This window comes from Lichenostomus cassidix, chromosome 1 (assembly GCF_008360975.1).
Source record: "Lichenostomus cassidix isolate B80296 chromosome 1, HeHo_3.0, whole genome shotgun sequence".
In the NCBI taxonomy this organism is placed as follows: Eukaryota; Metazoa; Chordata; class Aves; order Passeriformes; family Meliphagidae; genus Lichenostomus; species Lichenostomus cassidix.
In genome coordinates, this window is record NC_139479.1 from 98,397,396 (window position 1) to 98,419,288 (window position 21,893).

Here is a 21,893-nt window from a genome sequence, read left to right on the forward strand (position 1 = left end):
TTCAGTGAAATACAAAATATGGAATTAAGAGTTCTGAGTAGGCAAAGATTTGTAGAGGGAGCAATAGAAAAACATGCATTTGAATAAAGTTCTTTCAGTAATGTATTTTTTTCTCTCTTTCCCTAATTATCATTGATAACCATTTCACAGAAGTAATTAGTCATTCCAAAGGTTCGAGTATGAAAGGTAATTGCTTATCTGCAATAACAGAAGCATTTGCCAAAATAAGGGGAAAAACGCAAACCACACACGTGAATTAGTAACACCTGTATTGTGATGCTGTTATTTATGATTGCTAAGGTGTATTTGTGTCCCTTTTGTGTCTTTCATTAATTGATACAACTGAACTTTTATTGAAATTTAGTGTTCTTTTAAATGGCAAGTGAGTCCTATTAGTTCCTTAGAAACCAGCTTTAACTGTCTCCAAGAAACCTTTGCATGGTACAGAGGGAAGCGAGGAGGAAACTGCCTTGGAATTGCTTGTAGGGCACAGTTTCTTTAATAACATGCTTTAATTATTCAGCTGCAGACACTCTTTTCAGATAACTGCAGTTGTTGGTTCTCTGAACTGGGACTCTCCCAGGTCTGGCATAGCAAAAAATACCAGAGAGTAACCTTGTATGTGCAGATAAGGAACAATAATAAGGCAGAAATATATTTGCACTTTAGGCATGTTTTCCTAACATCAGTGTCTTAATGGTGTCTAGTAAAAAGTTTTATCTGGACCTTGTTGCATTCATACATTTGTCTGCATTTTTCCCATGTCTGTTTATCTTAAATATGTGGAATGTCAGTGGCTGCATTCTTGTAAGAATGTGAGGTTTTCATGTACTCTGTCAGTCCTTCCTAATCTCCTGCTCTGCCAGCAGCCCACGATTTGGGTCAGGAATGTGCAGAGAATATTATAAACCTGACCGAGTATCAGAACTATGAAAAAGTCTCGCTTCTTGCATTCATTGATGGAAAAGATGAGCAGTGCAGTTGCATTTGTAATCACATAGATTGAGCAACCCTTGAAAAGGGTGAACTGTGTAAAATACTTCAGCAGTTAAAATGACAACTGTCATTATACTCTCCTCTTCATCAGGCAAGTTTAGCAACCTCTCTCTAAGTCTCCATTACTTTCAAAGAGCAATGGAAACATGAGATAAAAATAATTGTGAAGAAACATTTTCAAAGGACACATAGGCAAAGTTCCCTGTGTTCAAGAAGGATGACTTTTCAGAAAAAAATGTTTTTGTGGAAAAATAGCAGCAGAACCTTTGCATGAACATTATTTTTCTTCAAAATCATTGAGCTATAAGGATCTGCTTCAATCCTATATGGTGAACTGCAGTTTCAAAACTCCAGTAAAGTACCCCTACACTAGTACCTATGATTCTATAACAAGCAGCCCATGTTATTTCAGCTGAAACTAAGAGTCCAATTGCAGTTACCAGAAGGCAAAGTTTCCCAAGCAGACAAAAAATAATCCATATTCAATAAAATCAACCAAACAAGTACTCAAGAATATTGAATATCAGGACTTTTTTGCTTCTTCTTCTTTCTCTAATTTAGTCAGTGTAATTTCTTCTAAATCCCTGAATTTAACTGCATTACTTTCCAGATTAGGCCTAATTTTCATTTTAAAATGTAAATTTCATTTGTTCAAATTAGATTTTCATAATACACATGCAAGAACATATATTGAAAAGTCAGCTGTACTAATGTGTGTATGTTTTAATCCATCATAGATAAAACAGGTATTTAAAGCTTTTATTTCACTGTGATTAACTTGTAAAATTAACCATAATATTGTAGTACCTTGGTCACAGTGCAGTAAGGACTGAGGTGATGTTCAAAATGCTTGTGCTGCTAACAAGTTATGCTTGTGTCACATAATTTTTGTGTAAAATCAATGTTCACTCTGTACTTTATAGGGTATAACCATCACCGCATCTCTGAAAACCAAAGGCAGAAGTCTCCGGAATTCTACAGCAGAACAGCATCAGAATCCAATGTGTATTTGAACAGCTTCCATTACCCAGATCGTAGTTACAAGGACCATGCCTTTGATACATTAAGCTTAGACAGTTCTGACAGTATGGAGACAAGCATATCAGCATGCTCACCAGATAACATCTCCAGGTAAATCTTCTTTCCTTCTGATCCTGCAGTGGTCATAATGAAAAAAGAGACTAAGTACATGTTGACTCTATGATAGTGTGAATGTTGCTGATTGGTTAAGAAAATAGAGGATCGTTAGATGGGCATCATATTTGTGTAGCTCCTCGTAATCAGGTTTAACTACATCTCACCTGTTTATTGAAAGATGGAAAATAAAAACATGGAAAAGTCATAATGCTGAAGTCTACAGAGCAATCAGTGCTTCCTCCCCTGGTCACTACACGGAAGGAATTTCCTCTGATAGGAAATTTCTCAAGAACATTTGCCATTAATGACATACACTTGTTCTAGAAGTCCAGCATGTTAACCAGCTAGATGCTTAAGCTGAAAGACTTGTGCTTCCTCCAACAGTCTTTTTTGCCCTTTCCTCTCCCTTTTCTGGGTCAGTGAAAACGAAGAGATGACATTGGAAGGCTTGCTTTTCTCATCCTCAGAGGTTGTCAGCTCAGACACTATTCCTCAGATCAAAGGAATTTGCGTGATCTGTGTTAAAAGTCCAGATGAGTCTCAAAATTGTGTGCAAACAATTTTCTCCTGACAGTCTGTTTTTTATTTCCAGCATTATGGTAGTGCTTTCATTCCTGTTCACAGTTCTGCCCCAGCAGAGGCTGATAATTAAGTACAGCTTTGTCACAGCATTATGAATCCCTTGTGAACACAAGGACAGCTTTTTGGCTAGCATGTTGTGTTTTACTTAGCATCTGTTTGCTGTGACAGGGAAGCCCCTGATTTCCCCTTTTAGTTGCTATCACTGCAGTGTTAAGGGTTTCAGAAAATACCAGTGGCAGTCATTCTGCTGGCTGATTTGTTTGGGCTTTTTTGCATTGGTTGGTGCTGGTTTTTGTTTTTTTAAAGTAAAAACATTAGTGCTCGGGTTTCGAGGATTTCAGTTTTAAATGGATAGTCAGCAAGTTTCTGAGAGCTGGAGACAAGCTGAGAATTAATTCTGTGCATTGATCTAATATGGCAATGATATGAAACCTTTCTCTCTCTGACTTGCTGCTCTGACCATTTTGAAGGAGAATGGTGTGTGTCTGAGCTGCCTCGAGGCCATCTAATAAGTCCAGTCTCCAGCCCAGGACTGGGAAGCCCCAACAGCTGTTGAATTTCAGTGGTGCTGTTTGCTCTTCTGCTTCCTTCTGACTCCAGTAGTCAATGCCAGAAAGAAAACAAAGAAAACAACACAAACAAATAGCCCAAATCAATACAAAAACCAGAAAAAGACCCTTTACAACAGATCTTTCAGTTTCTCACAAGGCAGACTTTGGTGGAAGAAGAAAAGAGTGTGAGCTGATTTTGTTGATCAAATCTGGAAGATGGGCAGTTAATTTTCCACCCTATGAGACTTTAAAGGTGTGTTGGTTTGCCCATTGCCTGTCATCCGGAGGGGGTGATAGCAGCTAATGGCCCACAGCTGGTGGTAATAGAATACTTAACTACATCAATATTGCAACCTAGGACAAAAGGAAAACAATTTTTATGATGCTTTGTACTGAGCTATTTAAAATGTGTAAGTTATATTTTACTATATTTAAGGTGAGAGAAATAATTTTTTTCTAGAAACGCATAAAATTTGTGGTGCTTAAAGTACAGAAGAAACAGAACCACTGTAGTCATTCATCGACTCACAACACGTAATACCTCCTTTTTGTTAGTGGCTACTGCACTGAACTGGATCAGAACACTATCAACTCCATTCTTAAACTATGTTGGACGGCAAAATATTTCTTTAAATACCAGCTATTCTTTGAAATAACTCTGGGTGGGTTTTTTTGCAGTGCTAGCACTTCAAACGTTGCAAGAATAGAAGAGATGGAGAGACTTCTCAAACAAGCGCATGCTGAAAAGACTCGGCTGCTTGAGACCAGGGTAAGCGTAATTTTGAGTAACCAAGAGTAGGCATGTTGGTTTGGATAATATTATCCTAAATGCAACACAGAACCCCAACCAGTTTATACCTAATAGACACTTAAAAATTACCTCTTCCCCTTGACTCCACCTCCCACTACACTCTAGAGCCTATATGCAATATCTGCTATCTCAAAGGGCAAGCTGATGGCAAAATCCCATCAGAAACTTGATCAGCATTGGTTTGACACCGGCTAGGGGAGCCGCTTAAGAAAAACCTTCATTTCTATTTGCAATTCTTATTCCAAATTTCAGTTCACTGTGCTGGATATATGTTTCTGCCTACTTAGGGGGCAAAAAGGTATTTAGCCCTAGCTTAGAAATCACATTACCAACTACAGTTTCTCATACAATTGAAATTCTGTGTATGCTGTGGTATTTAGGAACGGGAGATGGAAGCAAAGAAACGAGCTCTGGAAGAAGAAAAACGCCGCAGAGAGCAACTGGAGAAAAGATTGGAGGAAGAAACGAGCCAGAGGCAAAAATTAATTGAAAAAGAAGTCAAAATACGTGAGAAACAAAGAGCACAGGTCAGACATGTTGATGTGAAATGGTTTTGAACTGCAAGACTTCCCCTTCATACACAGAAAGGACTAAGTGTGTTTCTGCCAATGGTAAACAGAACTGCTTTCAGCTGAACAGATGGATTTAGTATTTCTGAGGTGCAGTTGTTTTGCTAAAAGTATTCATTTAAAGTTAGATAACAGTATAGGTATCTATTTAGCTTTTTTATATATAAAGTATCAATATTAATCCTATAAAGTTTGTTACTGAATATAGGCAGAGCAGAATTTTTTGGCCAGAACAACAGAAATTTGTGAGTCTGTTAATTTCATAAACCATTGGTGCAGAGTTTATGGGGTTTTTTGTTTTCTTTTGCTTTTGCTTTTAATACATAAAATACCTTGGAATGTGAATTATTATCTCAAATCATTTGACAGAGAAGAAAAAGATAAGGAAGTTTTTTCAGCTCCACATCTGAAAGAGAGTAAATATTTACCATAGAGAGTAATTTTTTTTTCCTAAAGCTAATGGGACCATACAACATGAGAAACGTTACTTAAATAAAAAGTGTTACCTCCTCCATATTTTTGCTTTTCGCAGGGCTCACAGGTACCTTGAGCTTTCTTTTTCTTTAGACTTAGGGTCTTAGCTATTTGTTTATTCCTCCAAAACCAATAATATCTATAGAGTACAGCAAATAAACTAGGCGGTCATTGCTAGTACACCAGAGCAAGACAATGCCTCCATCTTAATGGATATATTTGAGTGCAAAAGATTCTGTGTCATATTGGAATATCTTTCTGGTTTTATCTGTGCTACCTTTGCTGGTGTTTAACCAGCTATTTCTGGTTAAATATATCCATTCCTTTGTTTCTATGTAAAATTATAATATATATATTATATTTGACGTATAATATTATGAATGCTAAATTTTACTTGCTAGATTGCCTTCTTATTTTCTGTGAAATTTTGTTGGCAAGTCAAGTATGGCGTAAACAGTAATGCAATGCTAATATCTTTATCCCAAATTAGGGAATGCATGTGTTGTAATAGAATGTCCTATCAGTTACTGCTAATTGGCAGACTTGGCAGAGAGGTTGAAGACTGAATTGGCAGGAAGACAAAAACGTATCTGTCAAAAATCACTATGATTTTTTTGCTTACTTTTTTCTTTCCTTTGTACAGTGAGACCAAATGTTTTTTTCCCAGCACTCTTTGACACTCAAGAAATGTAAAGGAGAGGAAGGAACTCCACCTTTGCACTTGCCAGAGCTGGTGTCAGTTTGTATCATACACAACTGCATAATTTTAGAAGAGTGCTAAGAGTTCTTGTGGGCAACAGCTCCTATTGCACCAAGAGGCTCTTAGGAATGCAATGAGGGAAACTCCCTTTGATTTGAGACTCACAGTGGGATTTAACAGGCTAACTTTAGGAATGGAGCAGGGGCAGATTAGTTTCTCCAGGTCACTGACTTCTCTGAAGTCCAGAGGGAGAGAGGGAGATACTCCTTTCACTGATCTTTGAAAGCAGCTAAAATCAGCTTCTGTTCCAGAGTAGCCTCTCTTTGCTTCAACTGCAGCAGGAGCCTTGGGAGACCTGTCTTCTGTGTTTAAAATGCGGGGGTGGTGGTTGTGCATAGACTCTCCAGGCACAGAAAACAAAAATATTCCCTCAGCTGGCAGAGATCCCAAATCACTATCTCTTCCTGCATTTTCTCCCAACTGACATTATCCAGGCTTGCTGTGGAGTCCTGAACTGCAGTCAAGAATGAGGCACTGTGTCCTGCACTTCTTTGCTGTTTTTTTAGAGGGATGCACTTCAGGTCTCTGTATCATACTGTGAATCAGATATCACAGTTAAATTGTTCAGCAGAAAATAATTCTGTTTTGTTCGCCACAATCTCTGTGGAACTAACTGGAGATTACAGTTCACTCTTATTATTAATGTCTTCTGCAATAGCATGTTCTTGTTATCTATATATTATACTCTGCGGGAAAATACCTGTAGCAGTAGAATTAAAGAGCGACATGTGTGCAGTGAGTATTTAGCCCAGATAAATAAAGGGGTTTCTTAATATCCTACATATGAAGTTCTTGAACTTCATTTAAAGCAACAACAAATCCTTACATTAAATTAATGGCATCATTCGAATATAACCTTTCTGTAGTGTGCCCCCTGATTTACCAGTTTATCACCTGTTGATTTCAAGAAGCTTCTATGCTCTATCTGGCTTTTACAAAGTTATCCAACACTGTAAAGTTAAAAGTTTAACAGATTTTTCTTTTCAAGAAAATTAGAGCTGCAATAAAAGCTCTGAATTTTTCTTACATTCATTCTTAGAATCTATGAGCAGTTTTCAGTTGTGTCCTTGCAGCAGAAAGAGTAGGAAATGTTAAGGCTTCTCTTAACAATTAACATGATTTTCTTTTCTTTCCTGTAGGCTCGTCCCTTGACTCGCTATTTGCCTGTTAGAAAGGAAGACTTCGACCTACGAAGTCACATTGAAACAGCTGGGCACAACATAGAGACCTGTTACCACATCTCCCTCACAGAGAAGACCTGCCGAGGCTTTCTGATTAAAATGGGAGGCAAAATTAAAACGTGGAAAAAACGGTGGTTTGTTTTTGACAGAAACAAGAGAACTTTTACTTATTATGCAGGTAGGTTGCAGGATTGCTACTAGGGTACATCTGTTCCTCTATTTTCTTATCAAACTCAACTGAGTTATGAACAAGTAGAGAGTCCAGATAAAACTGAGGTTTCCGTTTCATCCGGTATTTTACACGTTCACTTAGAGGTCATGCAAACCCTTCCCTGTAGAGTTCATTCCTCATGCCTGGTAAAGGCAGAACTGAGCATACAAAGTGAAACAAAGGAAGAAATGCAGAAAGGCAAGAGAATGGAAGATGATCAGGTTACAAGTACACAGAATAATGGGTCAACATATTTTATTTTTAAATATTACACACTCCACTCAATAAGTGAATGATTTCTTGTGCCCATCAAACAAGAGTATAATTTATTATAATTACCAGGAAAATTAAGTTTAATGTTTCTGCAGTCGTGTTGCTTGATATGCAGGAAAGACTTTCAGGAAATTAAAAAACAGGGGTATATTTTTTGAGTTTGACTTATTTTGAAAGTCTTAGGAATTTCAGATGAAGAACATGCAATACTCCAAAGAGGTTTCTGTACACTTAAGTTGTGTTATACAATATCTGGAGCCATTATAAGCATTATACTACTTTGTTATCTTGGGGTAAATGCAGGAATTTGGAATTTAGGAACATACATATTTCTCCAAATTATGTGCAAATATACACATGGTTTGACTTTGAAGTTTCAGAGGAAGCCTGAAAAGTAACATTGTGCTCTGAATATTTGTTAGAAGAGGCATATGTAGGATGGCTATTGCTAAAAAGCAGAAAAAAACACCGAATACAAAAACCACCCAAACAGTTTAATTTACTTTAATGACATAACTGCTTTCCAACAACTTGTAAGGAACTTAAAACTGGTGGCAGGATTATGCATTGCTCTCTGTCTTTTTTAAAACATGTACTTGAATTCATTACATTCATTCATTACATGCCCACTGACTATTTCTTACTAGTTTGCAGTAATATGATGAAGAACGTGTCAGACATTTTTTTATTTTGTTCTTAACATCTGCTTTATTTGTTAGGAAGGCCTGTAACACACAGTAGTGCTCCCATCTGGTACTGATCTTTTTTTTTTTCTCATTTTAGTAGTTATGTTAACATTTAACCGCTTCAGTTTTGAGTGCAGAACAGTTACCATAATGAAATTTCAATTACCAAAGAAAACTTTCCCTAATGTCTCAAGCACTCCAGCCAACAAGCATAGTTTTATGAGAAGTCTGTACCAGCTGCACTAAAATGCCACTGCTTGTACGAGGATCCATGTAGAACTTTAAATACATAGTAGACTTCCAAAATAAGTATTGGCGCTGTAAATTCAGAGTAGTTGAACTCCAAGTGAATGTACTGATACATTGCTTTAGTTCTGCCAGTGCACCGAACAAAGAATTTACCCTAAAGTCTGAGAGTTTAGTGCGGTGACTGAAGCATCTGCACTTTCTGAAGTGAAGCATTCAGGGAACTCTACAAAGACACCTGCGATGGGACCTGATACACTCTTATGACCAAGGGCACAGGTGGGGCTTGAAAGGAGAGTGGATGCCCTGCCTACCTGCACTGCACAGACAGTATGCTTTGTATAGTGCTGCATTTCTCAGTATATTGTGTGCTGTAATCTCATAATCCAATACCTCAGTGCTTCAGTACTGTGCCTCCAGGGGCCAGCAGGCAGATTGCCAAAGCTGTATCGTTTGCCCTCTGGGATTTCATTTTGCCATCATATGAAGCTTTTGGAACTGCAGCTACCCATAGGATGTAAACTGAGTTCCCCAAGTGTTTAAAATGACAGCAGAATCCCTCATGGGACTGACAAAGATGTTCTGCATGACTGTTCAGTGTTGAGGTCACACTATAACTTGGGGTCAGAAAGCATTATATTCTCATACAAAAGTGCTGGGAGGGAAAGGAAGTTTGGCCTTCAGTGTCCATGTGCAGTTGTGATGCTTCTTAACAATTTCTTTTCCCACTGCAGGAAAACAGAGGGTGGATGCTGCCCTGCCCTGCTCCTTTTTCTCGCGAAACATTATAGTAGAGACTGTTAAGTTCACATGTGAAGAAGCATTTTTTTTTTTAAATGTACAAGCACAAATTATGTTTTAATACAGAGGTTTTGCTGTCAGATTGTATTGAAAATTTGATCATCATGACAGTTTTCCATTGAAGGCAAAGTGGAGATCTTAGCCTGCAAACTGTGTGAAGTCTGGCTTGTTTTCATGGAATTGGAAGAGTGGATGTATCTGAGAGACATCTGTCCTTCTGTGGGCTAACACCCTCTATATATATAACATTTAAACATTTCAGTGAAGGGAGTGACTTGCAAATAGATGAGGAAGTTACAAAAGCTTTTATCTTTGGAAACTAGGTGAAAAAGAAACACGTTAAAGTCAAAAATGCATCTCTCAACAAAACCAACAAACTAGTAAGAAAGGTTGAAGGTTTCTGTGGGATTTCAGAAGCAGAACTATTAAGTTAGTTCCTTGTCAGCTGAACATATATGGAAATGCAAATTAAGTTTTTGCTTTTGCTGTTCATTTCAGTTCTGAAGTCTTTCTCTCTTTTCCATTCTAGACAAACACGAAACTAAATTAAAAGGTGTAATATATTTTCAAGCAATTGAAGAAGTCTATTATGATCATCTAAAGAATGCATATAAGGTAAACTTTGTTATTGCTGTTTTAACTACATACCACATAGAGTACCCAAAGCATGGTCACTGCTGTGAAATTAAAGGGAGAGCTAACATTACTGGGCGGTGGGGGGGAAAAAGGAACAAAACAAATACTTTCAAAAAACCTGGAGTAGAGGAAAAGAAGAGGAAGCTAATCAGTGATTAGCACTGATTTGGTTTGGTTCTTTTTTATACTGGTGGAAGCAGAGATAAGTGTGTCTACCTGCAAAGTGGGATTTGGTGCAAGGAGTTCCTTAGTGCTGTAGTCTTGTAGCAAGACGACTGAAATCAGTGGCTTGGACAAATCAAGGGCTGGCTGCATGCCTCTGTCCCAGGGAGGGAGTGAACTGTGCCGGCAGCTTATGGCACCCCCTGCCTCTCATCTGTAATTTAAATGAGCTGTCAACAGTTTGTGAAAACCACTGGGCAGAGTCGGGGAGTTAGTCATTTAGGCATGAAACAACAGCTTGGAGCCCTTTAGCACTGTATAGTAGTCTACTGGAAAAATGCTGTAAGTAAAAGGTGTTTATGGTGGCTACAAACACATTAAATGCATCTCTGTTGCAATATAAGATGCAGTGGTACAGCATTTTATCGTTCTTCTTAACCCTATTCATAAAAATCCCTGTAAGCAATTCCACTTCCAGTACCAATAAATGGCTTTGATTTCGCTCTTTTGATACCTTCTTTGTGTTTTATTCTAGAGTCCCAACCCCTTGCTGACTTTCAGTGTTAAGACCCATGACCGCATCTACTACATGGTTGCTCCTTCTCCAGAAGCCATGAGGATATGGATGGATGTCATTGTTACGGGCGCAGAAGGCTACACCCACTTCATGTTATAATAAAAGGGGAGCAATAGGGCATCCTGCAATAATGTAACTAATGAAGTTAGCCATACCTAGTGACAGCTGAAAAGCCAGCGAATACCCTGAAATGTCCTCCTTATGATGTGCACCCAAAACCTCAGATTGAGAGGGGGTTACAAATGCATTGAAGAGGGGGGGTTGTTACCTGTTTTAGTTGATCTTTATAGGGAATGAACGAGCTAAAGGTATTGAGAGAATCGTGGTGCTCCAAAATGGATAATCAGGCAATTTTAATTACAGCATCTTGATTGAATTATAAGTTTCTACAAATTCTCTTCTATAGAGAATGTCTTTATAAACTTATACTGAACAGTTTACAAGTGTGTGTGTTCTCATTGGTATGCAAAAATTCTAGTAGTGTAACAAAAGGGCGTAATTAGCATATATTTTAATATGCAACATTGGACATTTATAGATGATTAGGTGACTTTTAAAAACTTTTAGTCAAGCATTTTATAAAAATACAAACAAAAAAGCAGCCCTAAGGTACACACAGTTCTTGCCTTAGTAGTTAAGTGTTAACAACAGAGCCAAAGAGTTATACGATTCCCTTACCATGTTTTCATATTGTTAGTTGTACCTAACTTTCTGTAAGGGGACAGTGCCAAAACTCTTAATGACTTTTAATGTAATTAAATTGTTGTGATATTCTGTGTGTTCAAACACTTTGTGGCAACAACTGTATGTTTAAAGTTTGCATCTGTGGAGCTCAACAAAAGAAAAAAGAGGATAGCTTTAAAAAGATGCATTTTTTCCACAAGGATGAGAAATGGAAACATATGTATTAACTTATGTAATCCCTCATGAAGAGAGATTTTTAAAAATTTTCCCTGTTGAATAGAATAAGCTGATTCTGGACCCTACAGCAATTTTCTTTTACATAGTAAGGTCCCAGTGTTTTTCTAATCTTACTTTGTGCCAAGTGAATGCTCTACTGAAATCTCTCAAATGTTGCCTGCCTTGAAGTCAGCACCAAAATCTCTACCTATCTCAATTCTTTGGAGCCAGGTTTTCAGTCCCAGAGAGTTGTTTTGTTGTTTAATGTATATCTGCACAGAATAATGCCATCAAATAGAATAAAAAGAGAGAGGTGAGTTCTCAGAGTTTACACTAAGCAGTACATGAATAAAAACCCCTGAAAGTTTGAAGTAGTAAGGACTGAGATGCCTAAAACAGCAAAAATACTGAGGGTGCAGTGGTCTCCCATTTTAAAATTGCTTCCAAGTCCTTGAGTAATATTGCAAAAATATAAATTATTTAATTGAAATGAACTTCAAGAAGGTCTCTTATATTATGACTTTAAAGAGGTTCTGTTTCAGAATCGAAACTTACATGCTCTGTGGTCTGTGTACTAGAAGAAAGCACATTAGCCCTTTTATTTCTTGATGAAAAGTTAATGGCTTTTGATGGAATAAATAAGCTGAAAACAGAATAGAAGTATGCTGGCAGAATATTTTTGTTACACCTTTTAAAACCTGCATCTAATAAACAGGTTTGTGGTATACACAGGTGATGTGGTTGTTCTAGCATGACAAACATCAGTTTTGACTTGAATCATAGAAGGGACTGTTGTTGCAAGGTAATTCTTATAATCTGTGCAGATCACAGCCTGTAATCTATAATTTAAAACACTATCAGAAATAAATTGCTTTTGTTTATACAGTTATTATTTTTCCCTTATGTATCTTGATTTTACTCCTAAGTATAGTTATAAAGGTTTTCTAATAATGATTTTTGTATCCTGCATGATGCAATGAAGGCATTTCAATAAACATTTTTAAAAATACGCTTGTTTCAAATATTTTCTTGCTGCATTATCTTGAGACATTTCTGCTTGTCTTCTAAATAGTTATATACAGTCATGCAAGCAATTTTGTATTTCTCAGTAACACTTAATTGAACTATTCCATGTATTTTCCCGTGAAAGAGCTATGGAAAATAATCTTTGGAGGGCAGTGAAACTAGGAGTGTAGTCTGTTTACTGCATGTACATAATATAATACCTTTTTCATTTTTTATGAAGCTGTTTGAAAAATTCATCACCGGCCTTGGAGATTGACAGTTCTTTTGTTTAACTGCAAACCAGTTGCTTGAGTTAAAGATTTTGTGTTCTCCCAGTTTTTTACTTAGAGATTACTTGAACAGAAGGAAGTATTAACTCACTGTGGAAATGAAAACCAATGTGGTTTTATGATTGATTTCACTAAGTTTGCTCTCATCGTCACAGAGTGGGGTGGGTACTGTAGAGGTGGACATCAAGGCAACATAAACAGAGCATGGTTGATAGGCACCACCTTTTATGATCAGTCTGCACTGATGATAAAAACCTGCCAGGTTTACCTGCATAGGAGTCAAACACCTGCTTACCCTGAAGGATCTTTGGGAATTGCAAACAGCATAGGCTGAATCTTAAAAACCTCATCTGCTTTGTCCCGTGACCTACAGGTGCTGGCCTGGTGCTTGGATGGGAAAACACCCTTATCTTGGCAGGAGGTGACCTTTGTTAGCATTCATTGTCATGTGCCAGGGGAGGTTGGACATCAGCAGAAATTTCTTCACAGAAAGGGCGGTCAAGCATTGGAATGGGCTGCCCAGGGCGGTGGTGAAGGGATGTCCCTGGAAGTGTTCCAGAAACAACTGGACATGGCACTTAGTGCTATGATCTAGTTGACATGGTGGCATTTGGTCACAACTTGAACTCCATATGTGAGATCTTTTCCAACCTAAATGATTTGGCAAGTCTACGATTATTTTCTTTTCTTTGTGGCCTCCATGGCCTGTATATAAAAGGTACAGTGCATAAAGGCAGTTTTGGCTCCTGTGCTCACAGACCTAAGGCTGAGGAGAAAAGGCAAGGAGGTGTGAGCCTAAAAATGAGGTCCCTTCTCAGTCATCTCTTCTCCATGCTGAACAGGCCCAGTTCCTCGGCCTTTCCTCCTACGAGAGATGCTTCAGTCACCCTCGTTGCCTTTCACTGGAGCCGCTCCAGCAGTTCCATGTCTCTCCTGTCCTCAGGAGCCCCAGCGGGGCAGGATCAGCTCCCTCGGCCTGCTGGCAATGCTCTTCCCAGCGCACACCAAGATACCTTCGGCTTTCTTGGCTACAAGGCACGGCTGGCTCAGGAGAAACATACACGCTGGGAAACGCACGCTCGATGTTCTTTGAGGGGTTTTTTATCGATAGAACTTCGTTTCCCGCTCCCCAGGAGGCTCTGGGCACTGACCGCAGACCGTGTCCGCCCCGCCCCGCCCCGGCCGCCGCCGCTTCACACCCGGGGGGAGGGCGGAGTGTGGCGCGTGCGCGGGCGGCGGCCATGGCGGCTATGGCGGGAGCGCTGGTGCGGGTCGGCCGTGCCTCGGCCGGGTGGGGATCGCTGTCACCGCTGAGGGCGGCCCGGGCGCTCCCGGGTAAGGGAAGGGCCCCGGGGAGCTCGGAGCACAAGGGGTGCCGGTAGGAGGGACAGGATGTGTGTCGGTGCCGGCTGTAACGCCGCCGGGTGGCTCCGGGGCAGCTGCGGGTGACACCCTTTTGTCCCCTTCAGCGCCGTCTCCGTGGGGAGCGGCCGGGGCGCGTCGCTCTCGGTGGGGATGGGCATGTTAAACTCGCTTCCCTTCCGACGGTCCTGACAGGCTTCTGCTCCGTGCCAGCCCCGCGGAGGGGCCTCGGTGTCAGTGCACAGGGCAGGGCAGCTGCTTTCCCACGTGCGTTTTGCTGGCTTTAAGCTCTTGCCTCGGTGCGTTTTGAGGAGTTGGGAATCGGTGCGCCAGTTCGCTTGATCGGCTGTGAAACATGCCTGTCTGGGAAGCTTCGCCAAGCACCTGAAAAGCTGTGCTGGCGTCCGCTTCTGAGTGCGATTGGCCTCTGCCCAAACACTCAGTGCCTCTTCTTGCTGTGTCAAACCCCGTGCTTCTCTGACTTGTTGAGTTTATTCATTGCTTTAAACTGGACAGAGGAATCTAATCTAAGGTTGCTCAATGAGTAAAACTGACTTGCCGCTAAGAGTGCACGTTCTGTAGCTGCATAAAAGCTTGAATACAGTGGCATTTTGTTGCTGTGTTTCTCCCTTTCTGTGTGTTAATGACATGATCAGAGCATCCGTTTATTGGAGTGTCCTTAGGTGCTCTGGGGCCGGGCCAAGCAGCGGTTCCTGCTGGCAGAACTGGTCCTGCCTTACTCCTGGAGTGTGGCTGGTTGCATGAAACCAGGTGTAGGCAGTGTTGAGTCCATTACCTGTCACGGTAGCATTAATGTGCTGCTGCTGCTGCTGGCAGTGGGAAGATCACAGTGCAGGAACATTTTCAAAGTTGTTTGGAGGATTTCTTTGGCTTTAATATGCAATACTGGTCTTAGTCACAGTTTCTGGTGTTCAGAAGAGTGCACAGTGATTCCAACATGAAGAGAATTCCATAGATACCGTCACTCAAGAGTCCTGCAGTCTTCCTGCAGCAATCACCTGCTGTCTGTAACTTGCTTTTATAAATACTAATGCCCCCCTTGCACCCTTCAGAAATGCTTCCCTGCTCTTACCACGGTCTATCCTAAAATCAGCAGGAGAAATTACTACCATCAGGGTAGCTGCTGATGGCTTTGTCTGTCTGAAGGGAAATCTGAGAGGGTGACTGCAGTGAGTGTTGCTTTTGGGTTAGCAGGGGTTGTTGCTTTAGGGGTTTGCATTATTCAGGTTGGGATTGCTGCTGGTGCACTTCCATTAACTTGTTAAATGGAAGGGTAGTTTGTGAAATAGCTTAGACAGTGGTTGTGTCTTGTAGCTGCAGTTGGAACCCTGCCCATTGTCAAAGTAATTTGAGGACACCTCCAGAGTGCTGCAGCATGGAAGATCAGTGGCTTCAGAGATGGCTATCAGGGCTTAAGGGGGAGAAAAATACTCCTAATTATTTTTCTATTAAATGTAGTTCTTCTCCGTGTATATCCTCCTACTGGCACGTGAAGAAGTGACTGGCCTAGTGAGAGACACACAAATCAAAAGCCACAGTGTGGATGCATCTGAATACCTTTACTGTGGCATTCATTCACCTTTATAAACAACTCTTATATCAGTAGGATAAATAACTACCTCATTGTTTAAGGAGCAATTTAATGGTTTTAATCTGTAGTTCAAGTGATACAATTTCTGTTAGACTGTAGGAAAGTGCTGAATGCTAGCTGTATCCTGTATCTGTTATGTATCCACACTTACTCATGGACATCCAACCCCCCAAAACCCCTTGAATGTAATTTCTCTGATGGTGACAAAATAGAACTTAAGGCTGCAGGACTTTTTTTTGGGTTGCGTAGTTTCTGTGCCCCACTGTTGAAGAACCAATCGTCTTCTAATCTAAGATTTAAGAGTCTCAAAGTCTTAGAAGACTTGGCCAAGCTTTCAGTTTAACAAATCACTTTGCTAAATTGGATAATAGAGTGGATTAAGTCTCTTTAACAGCTCTCTACGAATTACCTGTCATCACCTGCAGTAGAGGTACAACTGACTGCTAAAGTTAGATTAAATCCTGTAGCAGCTGTTAAGATTCAGCATTGTTATTAATTAGTTAGCATTTCCTCTGTTAATCTTATTTCCCTGTTTAATGTTATTTATTTACTTAGGTTTTAAATGTGCTAATGTTTTATGCTCATCATGATGAAAAAGTTAGTCACAAGATTCTTTCCCAAATCTTGATTATGAACTTCCCCCTGTATCTCCTTATATTGTGTAGATCCAGAGTTTTGATAAAGGTGCAGTTTTGTCCTTCAGTTTAAATTTTCATTAAAAATTTGTCACCTCCTGTACTTCTAAATGTCCATTGCACAAACTACTCTAGTCTCAAAATTATGCTTTTTGAAAATAAAAAGTTAAACTAAGCAGATATTAAATGGGAAGATTTTTTTGTGAAATGAGTAAATGTATCCAAGAGGGTATAAAAGATGAGGTCTGATGAAATCTAAGAATTCTTAATGTTCATTTTCAGTGAACCACTTCGCTAGTTGCTGAGTGAACTCTCTATATGGTTGGCATTTAATGATTTGAGAATGAATCACAGTAAACCTTTAGGTTCATCAGTACTTGTCAGTCTTTAAAGAATGTAAGAAACAGTTTTTTCTTCTCTTGAGCCAAGATACCTTATTTTCACATAATATGTCCATATTTGCTGAACCCTGGGTTTATAAAATGCTGGGAATAAAATACTTCTGCTAAGGTTATCATGATAACTGTACTAAATATCTCCTTTCATTAGTTTGCAGGCTGAAGTCATCTGTCAGCTTTCTTACTCGACCAGACCGACCAAATATTGCTTATCAGAAACTAAAAGGCAGGAATCCCGGGGTTATTTTCCTTCCAGGCTTCAATTCAAATATGAATGGTCAGAAAGCAACTGCCCTTGAAGATTTCTGCAAATCATTAGGTCATGCCTTCATCAGGTACATGCAGGAGTATTGTTTTTGAGAAAATGAAACTGTTCTCATGGGTTGGGGAAAGGGGTTTTAACACAAGTATGTACACTTTGGCATTTCAATTGGAATGTTCCCTGTGCTAAGGGACCTTGTAAGCTGAGAAGTCTTTCTTCCATTTCCAAATGTAGAATTTCTGTCAGTAGAGAGACTGAGGTTAATCAGGAAAATGTATTCTGAAAGTAATTCAGAAAATTCTCTAATTTTCTATAGTCTAGCCAATGCTACATTTTACAGTCAGGCTACAGGCACAAAAATTAAGAAGGAAGGACCTGGAATTCTGTTTTTTAAGTTACCACTATAAGCACCATCCTTACCTGCCAAGTTTGATTAAGTTACCACGTCTCTTCTGTGGGTTTAGAAGAATATGCCCCTGCTTGGTGATGCTGTCCTTTGATACACTAGATTGAATGCTGAGTGTCATATGTCTTCGTATTTGGGTTCAGTGTTTGAAAGAGTTTGTACATTTTAAAAATACCTTTAAAATTGAAGTATCTGAGGGGAGTTTTTGCCTGTAAGGGAAATTTTTTTACTATTCTTGTAAATTATGATATTATATCAAATGGTAAGAGAACGTGGCAAAACTTAGTTGTGTATGTTGTATTTAAACCTCTTTCATGTGATTTCTGGTCCTAGTGATAAACAGGACCAAGTAAGAAAATACTCAGTCTGGTATCTTGTCCCCTGCTGATTTGATTATACAGTAGCATTTAGTTAGTGTCTGTGTTGCTGTAGATGGTACTACAACTTTCATGTTGATGGTTACTTTTTCAGATTTGATTATACAGGATGTGGAAGTTCAGATGGTAAATTTGAAGAGTGTACAATTGGGAAGTGGAGAAAAGATGTTCTGTCTATACTGGATGAACTTACGGATGGACCACAGGTTATATTTTATTTTTAAATATAGAACACTATTTTTTTCTTCGGGGTATAACATTGATCAAAAATATGGCATACTAGTTCTGGTAAATAGTAGCTTCTGCTGAACAGCTGACACCTGCTCACTCTCAAGAGGAATCATTTGAGAGGTCATATTCATTGGAGCTCTTTTGCAAGCAGGTAGGTCACACAATCATGAAAGCATGGGTTGGCAGGACCTCCTGGAGGCTATTTGTTAGAATTTCCTGCTCAGAGCAGGGCTGTTGTCCCAGAGAGTCTGAGAAAGCCTGGTGGTGGAGGTGCCACCTGACAGGGGACACAGAATTGTTCCAGTGCAGTGCAGCCCTCTTAATGAAGAAGTGTGTCACCATCCCATGCTCATGCATTAATTAAGGGATTTGCAGGAAGATTACAAGATACTCTGTATAATTAAATAGCATTAAAATAAGTCAGGAGAAACAGCATTTGATTTCTTCAGTTAATTTAGAAATTACTGTGGGAAACTTGGAATCTTCTACAACCTAGAAGTATTACGTTCAAAGCAATTTTGTATTACTAATTGCTTTTGTTTACTTCTTTTGCTGCACTGAGCCTTTACCATGTGCATTTATCGTAAGAAGGAAACATAAAAGTATGCGAATGATACTGAATTGTTTCAACTCTCATTTCGTTTACAGTGTTTCAGTCTCAGCAATAACCAGCCTTGCCAAACAGAATAATAAATACCAGATCTTGTGGTGCTTACTCAGGCAAAATTTCCACTGGAGGTGACAGCAGTTCTGCCTGGGTAAGGACAGCAGGAGGTTTAAATGCCCAAGGTTTAAATGCCCAAGGTTTAAATAGTTAAAGAAGTGAAAACTGATACTTTTTGCAAGAAGAAAAAACTATTAGCCATTTCCTATAAAACACTATATTTTCTTCTCTTTTTTTATTTTGTTTTCCAGATTCTAGTGGGCTCCAGCATGGGTGGATGGCTGATGCTTCATGCTGCAATAGCACGCCCAGATAAAGTAGCTGCTCTGGTTGGAGTAGCTGTAGCAGCAGATCATGTTGTAACAACTTTTAAGAGGCTTCCCATTGAGGTAAATGTTAATGGTTGGCTTTTGTGCAGTCTAAAAATTTTACAAAGAATTTTAGAAACTATGTTATTTAAACTGTACTTTTCTTGCAAATTTTCGAGTAAATTTTCTGTGTTTGAATAATGTAAGCTTACAGTATGGAACTAGTGTGAGTACTAGCCAGAGTGTGCTTATAGTGCTGTGGTAAAGATGTGAAGTCAGATCCCTGCTGTTAGCAGTCCATAAGATACCCAGTGTTGGGCATCTTATATTTGCATTGGAACTAGGGATCCTTGTGCTTTCAAGGATGGAGAAGTAGCTACTAAAGTAGTTGAGGTGGCACTGGATGTGATGAGTATGACACAGGTTGTGTGCATAGAAAGGAAATTCTTCAGATTAGTGTGTTTGTAAAGACTATAAGGTGTAGGTAGTGGGAACTGCCCTTGTGAGATTCTTCCTTGATGAGGATAATGTGTGGTCTTCAGGAGAGTAAATCAGGTGTTAGATGGCAATAAATAATGTATACTTTAGAATAATTAAAATATTTTCCCAGTTTGTGTGGGTTTTTTCTAAGGTGCTTTGTAGTGACAGTGTTGCTATTTAGGACTAAGGTAAGAATCTGGAAATACAGTATTTGGAGACAGCTGTTGTTGGCAAAGACTGAAAAGATTGGTCGCTGGAAAATGTCTTTTCCCTAGGATTTCTCCTTGTTTGAGGATCAGTGAACTGATTGAAGCCAAGGAGACTTACTGTTCATGGTGGCTATACATCTTTTTTCTTTTTTTTTTTTTCCTGATAGATTCTGGCTAAGAAACTGATTTTCATTGGTGAGTTTTAACTAGATTAATTTGCAGGAGAGGTTTGGAGAGCAGCTTTTGGGACATGGTAGGGACTTTGTCTTCTCAGATGGTGTGAGGAGAACAGGAATACACTTCTGTTAATAAAAATTAACAAGGTGAAATTTTATGCCTGGGGGAGTTCCACAGCTTTTAAAACAGAAATAAGTTGAGGCACTCTTAAGTACTGCTAACATCTGTTTTCTCCATTCTTTGCTCTCTTTTTTTATAGGCACAAAAAGAAATAGAAGAAAAGGGTGAATGGAAGTATCAAACAAAGCACAGTGAGGAAGGATTTTACTCCTTGACATACGACTTTATCAGAGAAGCAGAAAATCACTGTGTGCTGAATAGTCCTATTCCTGTAACATGTCCCATACGACTTATCCATGGCATGAAGGATGGTGATGTCCCTTGGCAGATCTCTATGCAAGTTGCTGATCATGTTTTGAGCAAGGACGTGGATGTTATCCTCCGCAAAATTGGCCAGCATCGCATGAGTGACAAGGAGGATACAAAACTCCTTGTGAATACTGTTGATGATTTAATTGACAAGCTGTCAACAGTAGCATAAGCTGCAGAGTAGCGTTAGTGCATGAACTCCACACCTGACTCTTTTCCTTGAGTAACAGAAGCCTTGTTCTTACCCAGATGGTGGCAGGCCTGTGGCTGTCACAGTAGGAACTGAGCTTTATCTGCTGTTTCCTTACCTCTGTTTCCTAAATACAGGTATTGTATTATTGCTGCATTTGCACACAGTCCAAAGTGTGAAGGAGTGCTGCTATTGTGTTCAGAACCTCTCCTTCACCACTTTAACCATTTTTTTTCACAAATTTCCTACAGTTTTGTACTGAAATGTTGATAAGTTTTTGTTACTATTGGCCTGTGCAGTAAAACATTATTTTCATATCTTTGACACCAGTTATTGCCCTTCTGCTGTAACATCATTTTATCTTATGTCTGAAACCAACTGTGCAAGGCAAAATACAACTTGACTGTTTACTGAATTATTAGAGTTAGTGAATACCATGAAGCACAATAAACAGATTTCAGATAAATGGTTATTTTGTTTTGAAGTGCTGTTAAAATTAAAAAGTGGAAGGCACACCCTGATGGTGTGCTTGGGGTACTACATAGGGAAGAATTTGACTTCTAGGAACGCAGGGCCTCAAAGCATTAAGAGCTCCTTATCTGTGCTTATCAGGAGCGTGTGTGTCATCTTCTACAGGCTGTTTGTCATAATTCATTTGACAATGAAATTATGGCAAGGGGCTACTGTTAAGGGAACAGTTCTGGTGTGATCTGAAACTGGATCAATAGGGTGACTTTCATAGTAACTTCTTCAGAGTGGGGAGTACAGTGCTATAGCGTGCTGCTGCCTCTTTGCTGTGACTTGAGAGCTGTAGATTACTGGGAACAGTCTCTTCTTGAGCTGTGTGAGTGCAACCCTGAGAAGTAGTAAATAGAGCTTAATAGTTGGATAATTCTTATAATGTAAAGCCATAGACTTTAATAGGAAATTAATTTAATTGCAAATGCGACTATTGCCTTGTTTTGGTACAGAAATACAGCACCATTCATATGCTTGAGAGAGAGAAACTTAGGTGAGAGGCTGGAATGAGTTCAGGCTGGCCTTAATGTGTAACATGAGTCAAAAGCATATAATTGTGTCTGGGTTTATTTTTTTAACTAGTAAATGGCATCACTACTATTACCTTAAAAGACTAAAGCTCCTGGGGTAAGGTATTTCAAGAGATTTTGTCATTTTCAGTTTCACTGTGTCAGTAGAAGTGTGCTGAACAGGGCTTTGCTGGGGTAGGGGGTTTTAATTTAATAAAAGCCACCATAAACAAACAACTAAAATAAAAATATGAAAAAAACAGCAACAAGAAAACCT

The 21,893-nt window shown here is 39.3% G+C and overlaps 2 protein-coding genes across 9 annotated transcripts in view; both read left to right on the forward strand.

Annotated features, from left to right (window-relative positions):
* The window catches only part of PHLDB2 (pleckstrin homology like domain family B member 2), a 65,539-nt gene extending 52,977 nt beyond the window's left edge, over nucleotides 1-12,562 (forward strand). For all 8 annotated transcript variants that reach the window (XM_085073176.1, XM_085073195.1, XM_085073185.1 and 5 more), the window contains 6 exons: nucleotides 1,920-2,127; nucleotides 3,945-4,035; nucleotides 4,458-4,604; nucleotides 7,020-7,239; nucleotides 9,808-9,893; nucleotides 10,612-12,562. In XM_085073176.1, coding sequence (XP_084929302.1) covers nucleotides 1,920-2,127; nucleotides 3,945-4,035; nucleotides 4,458-4,604; nucleotides 7,020-7,239; nucleotides 9,808-9,893; nucleotides 10,612-10,752 — 893 coding nt within the window. In that variant the 3' untranslated portion in view covers nucleotides 10,753-12,562. The remainder of the gene's footprint in view (nucleotides 1-1,919; nucleotides 2,128-3,944; nucleotides 4,036-4,457; nucleotides 4,605-7,019; nucleotides 7,240-9,807; nucleotides 9,894-10,611) is intronic.
* A 1,503-nt stretch (nucleotides 12,563-14,065) lies between these two features.
* Nucleotides 14,066-21,054, forward strand: ABHD10 (abhydrolase domain containing 10, depalmitoylase). Its single transcript, XM_085073228.1, has 5 exons — nucleotides 14,066-14,183; nucleotides 17,007-17,190; nucleotides 17,995-18,106; nucleotides 19,047-19,184; nucleotides 20,229-21,054. Exons 1-5 carry the CDS (start codon nucleotides 14,090-14,092, stop codon nucleotides 20,568-20,570), a joined length of 870 nt encoding a protein of 289 aa, XP_084929354.1. The 5' UTR covers nucleotides 14,066-14,089; the 3' UTR covers nucleotides 20,571-21,054.
* Nucleotides 21,055-21,893: the final 839 nt, after the last annotated feature.

What these genes read in the sequence shown, in the direction of transcription:
- ABHD10 (XM_085073228.1), top strand. Translation starts at nt 14,090, where the DNA reads ATGGCGGCTATGGCGGGAGCGCTGGTGCGGGTCGGCCGTGCCTCGGCC. An exon ending in TTAGGTCATGCCTTCATCAG is followed by an intron (nt 17,191 to 17,994) that starts GTACATGCAGGA and finishes TTACTTTTTCAG; the next exon opens with ATTTGATTATACAGGATGTG. An exon ending in TTAAGAGGCTTCCCATTGAG is followed by an intron (nt 19,185 to 20,228) that starts GTAAATGTTAAT and finishes CTTTTTTTATAG; the next exon opens with GCACAAAAAGAAATAGAAGA.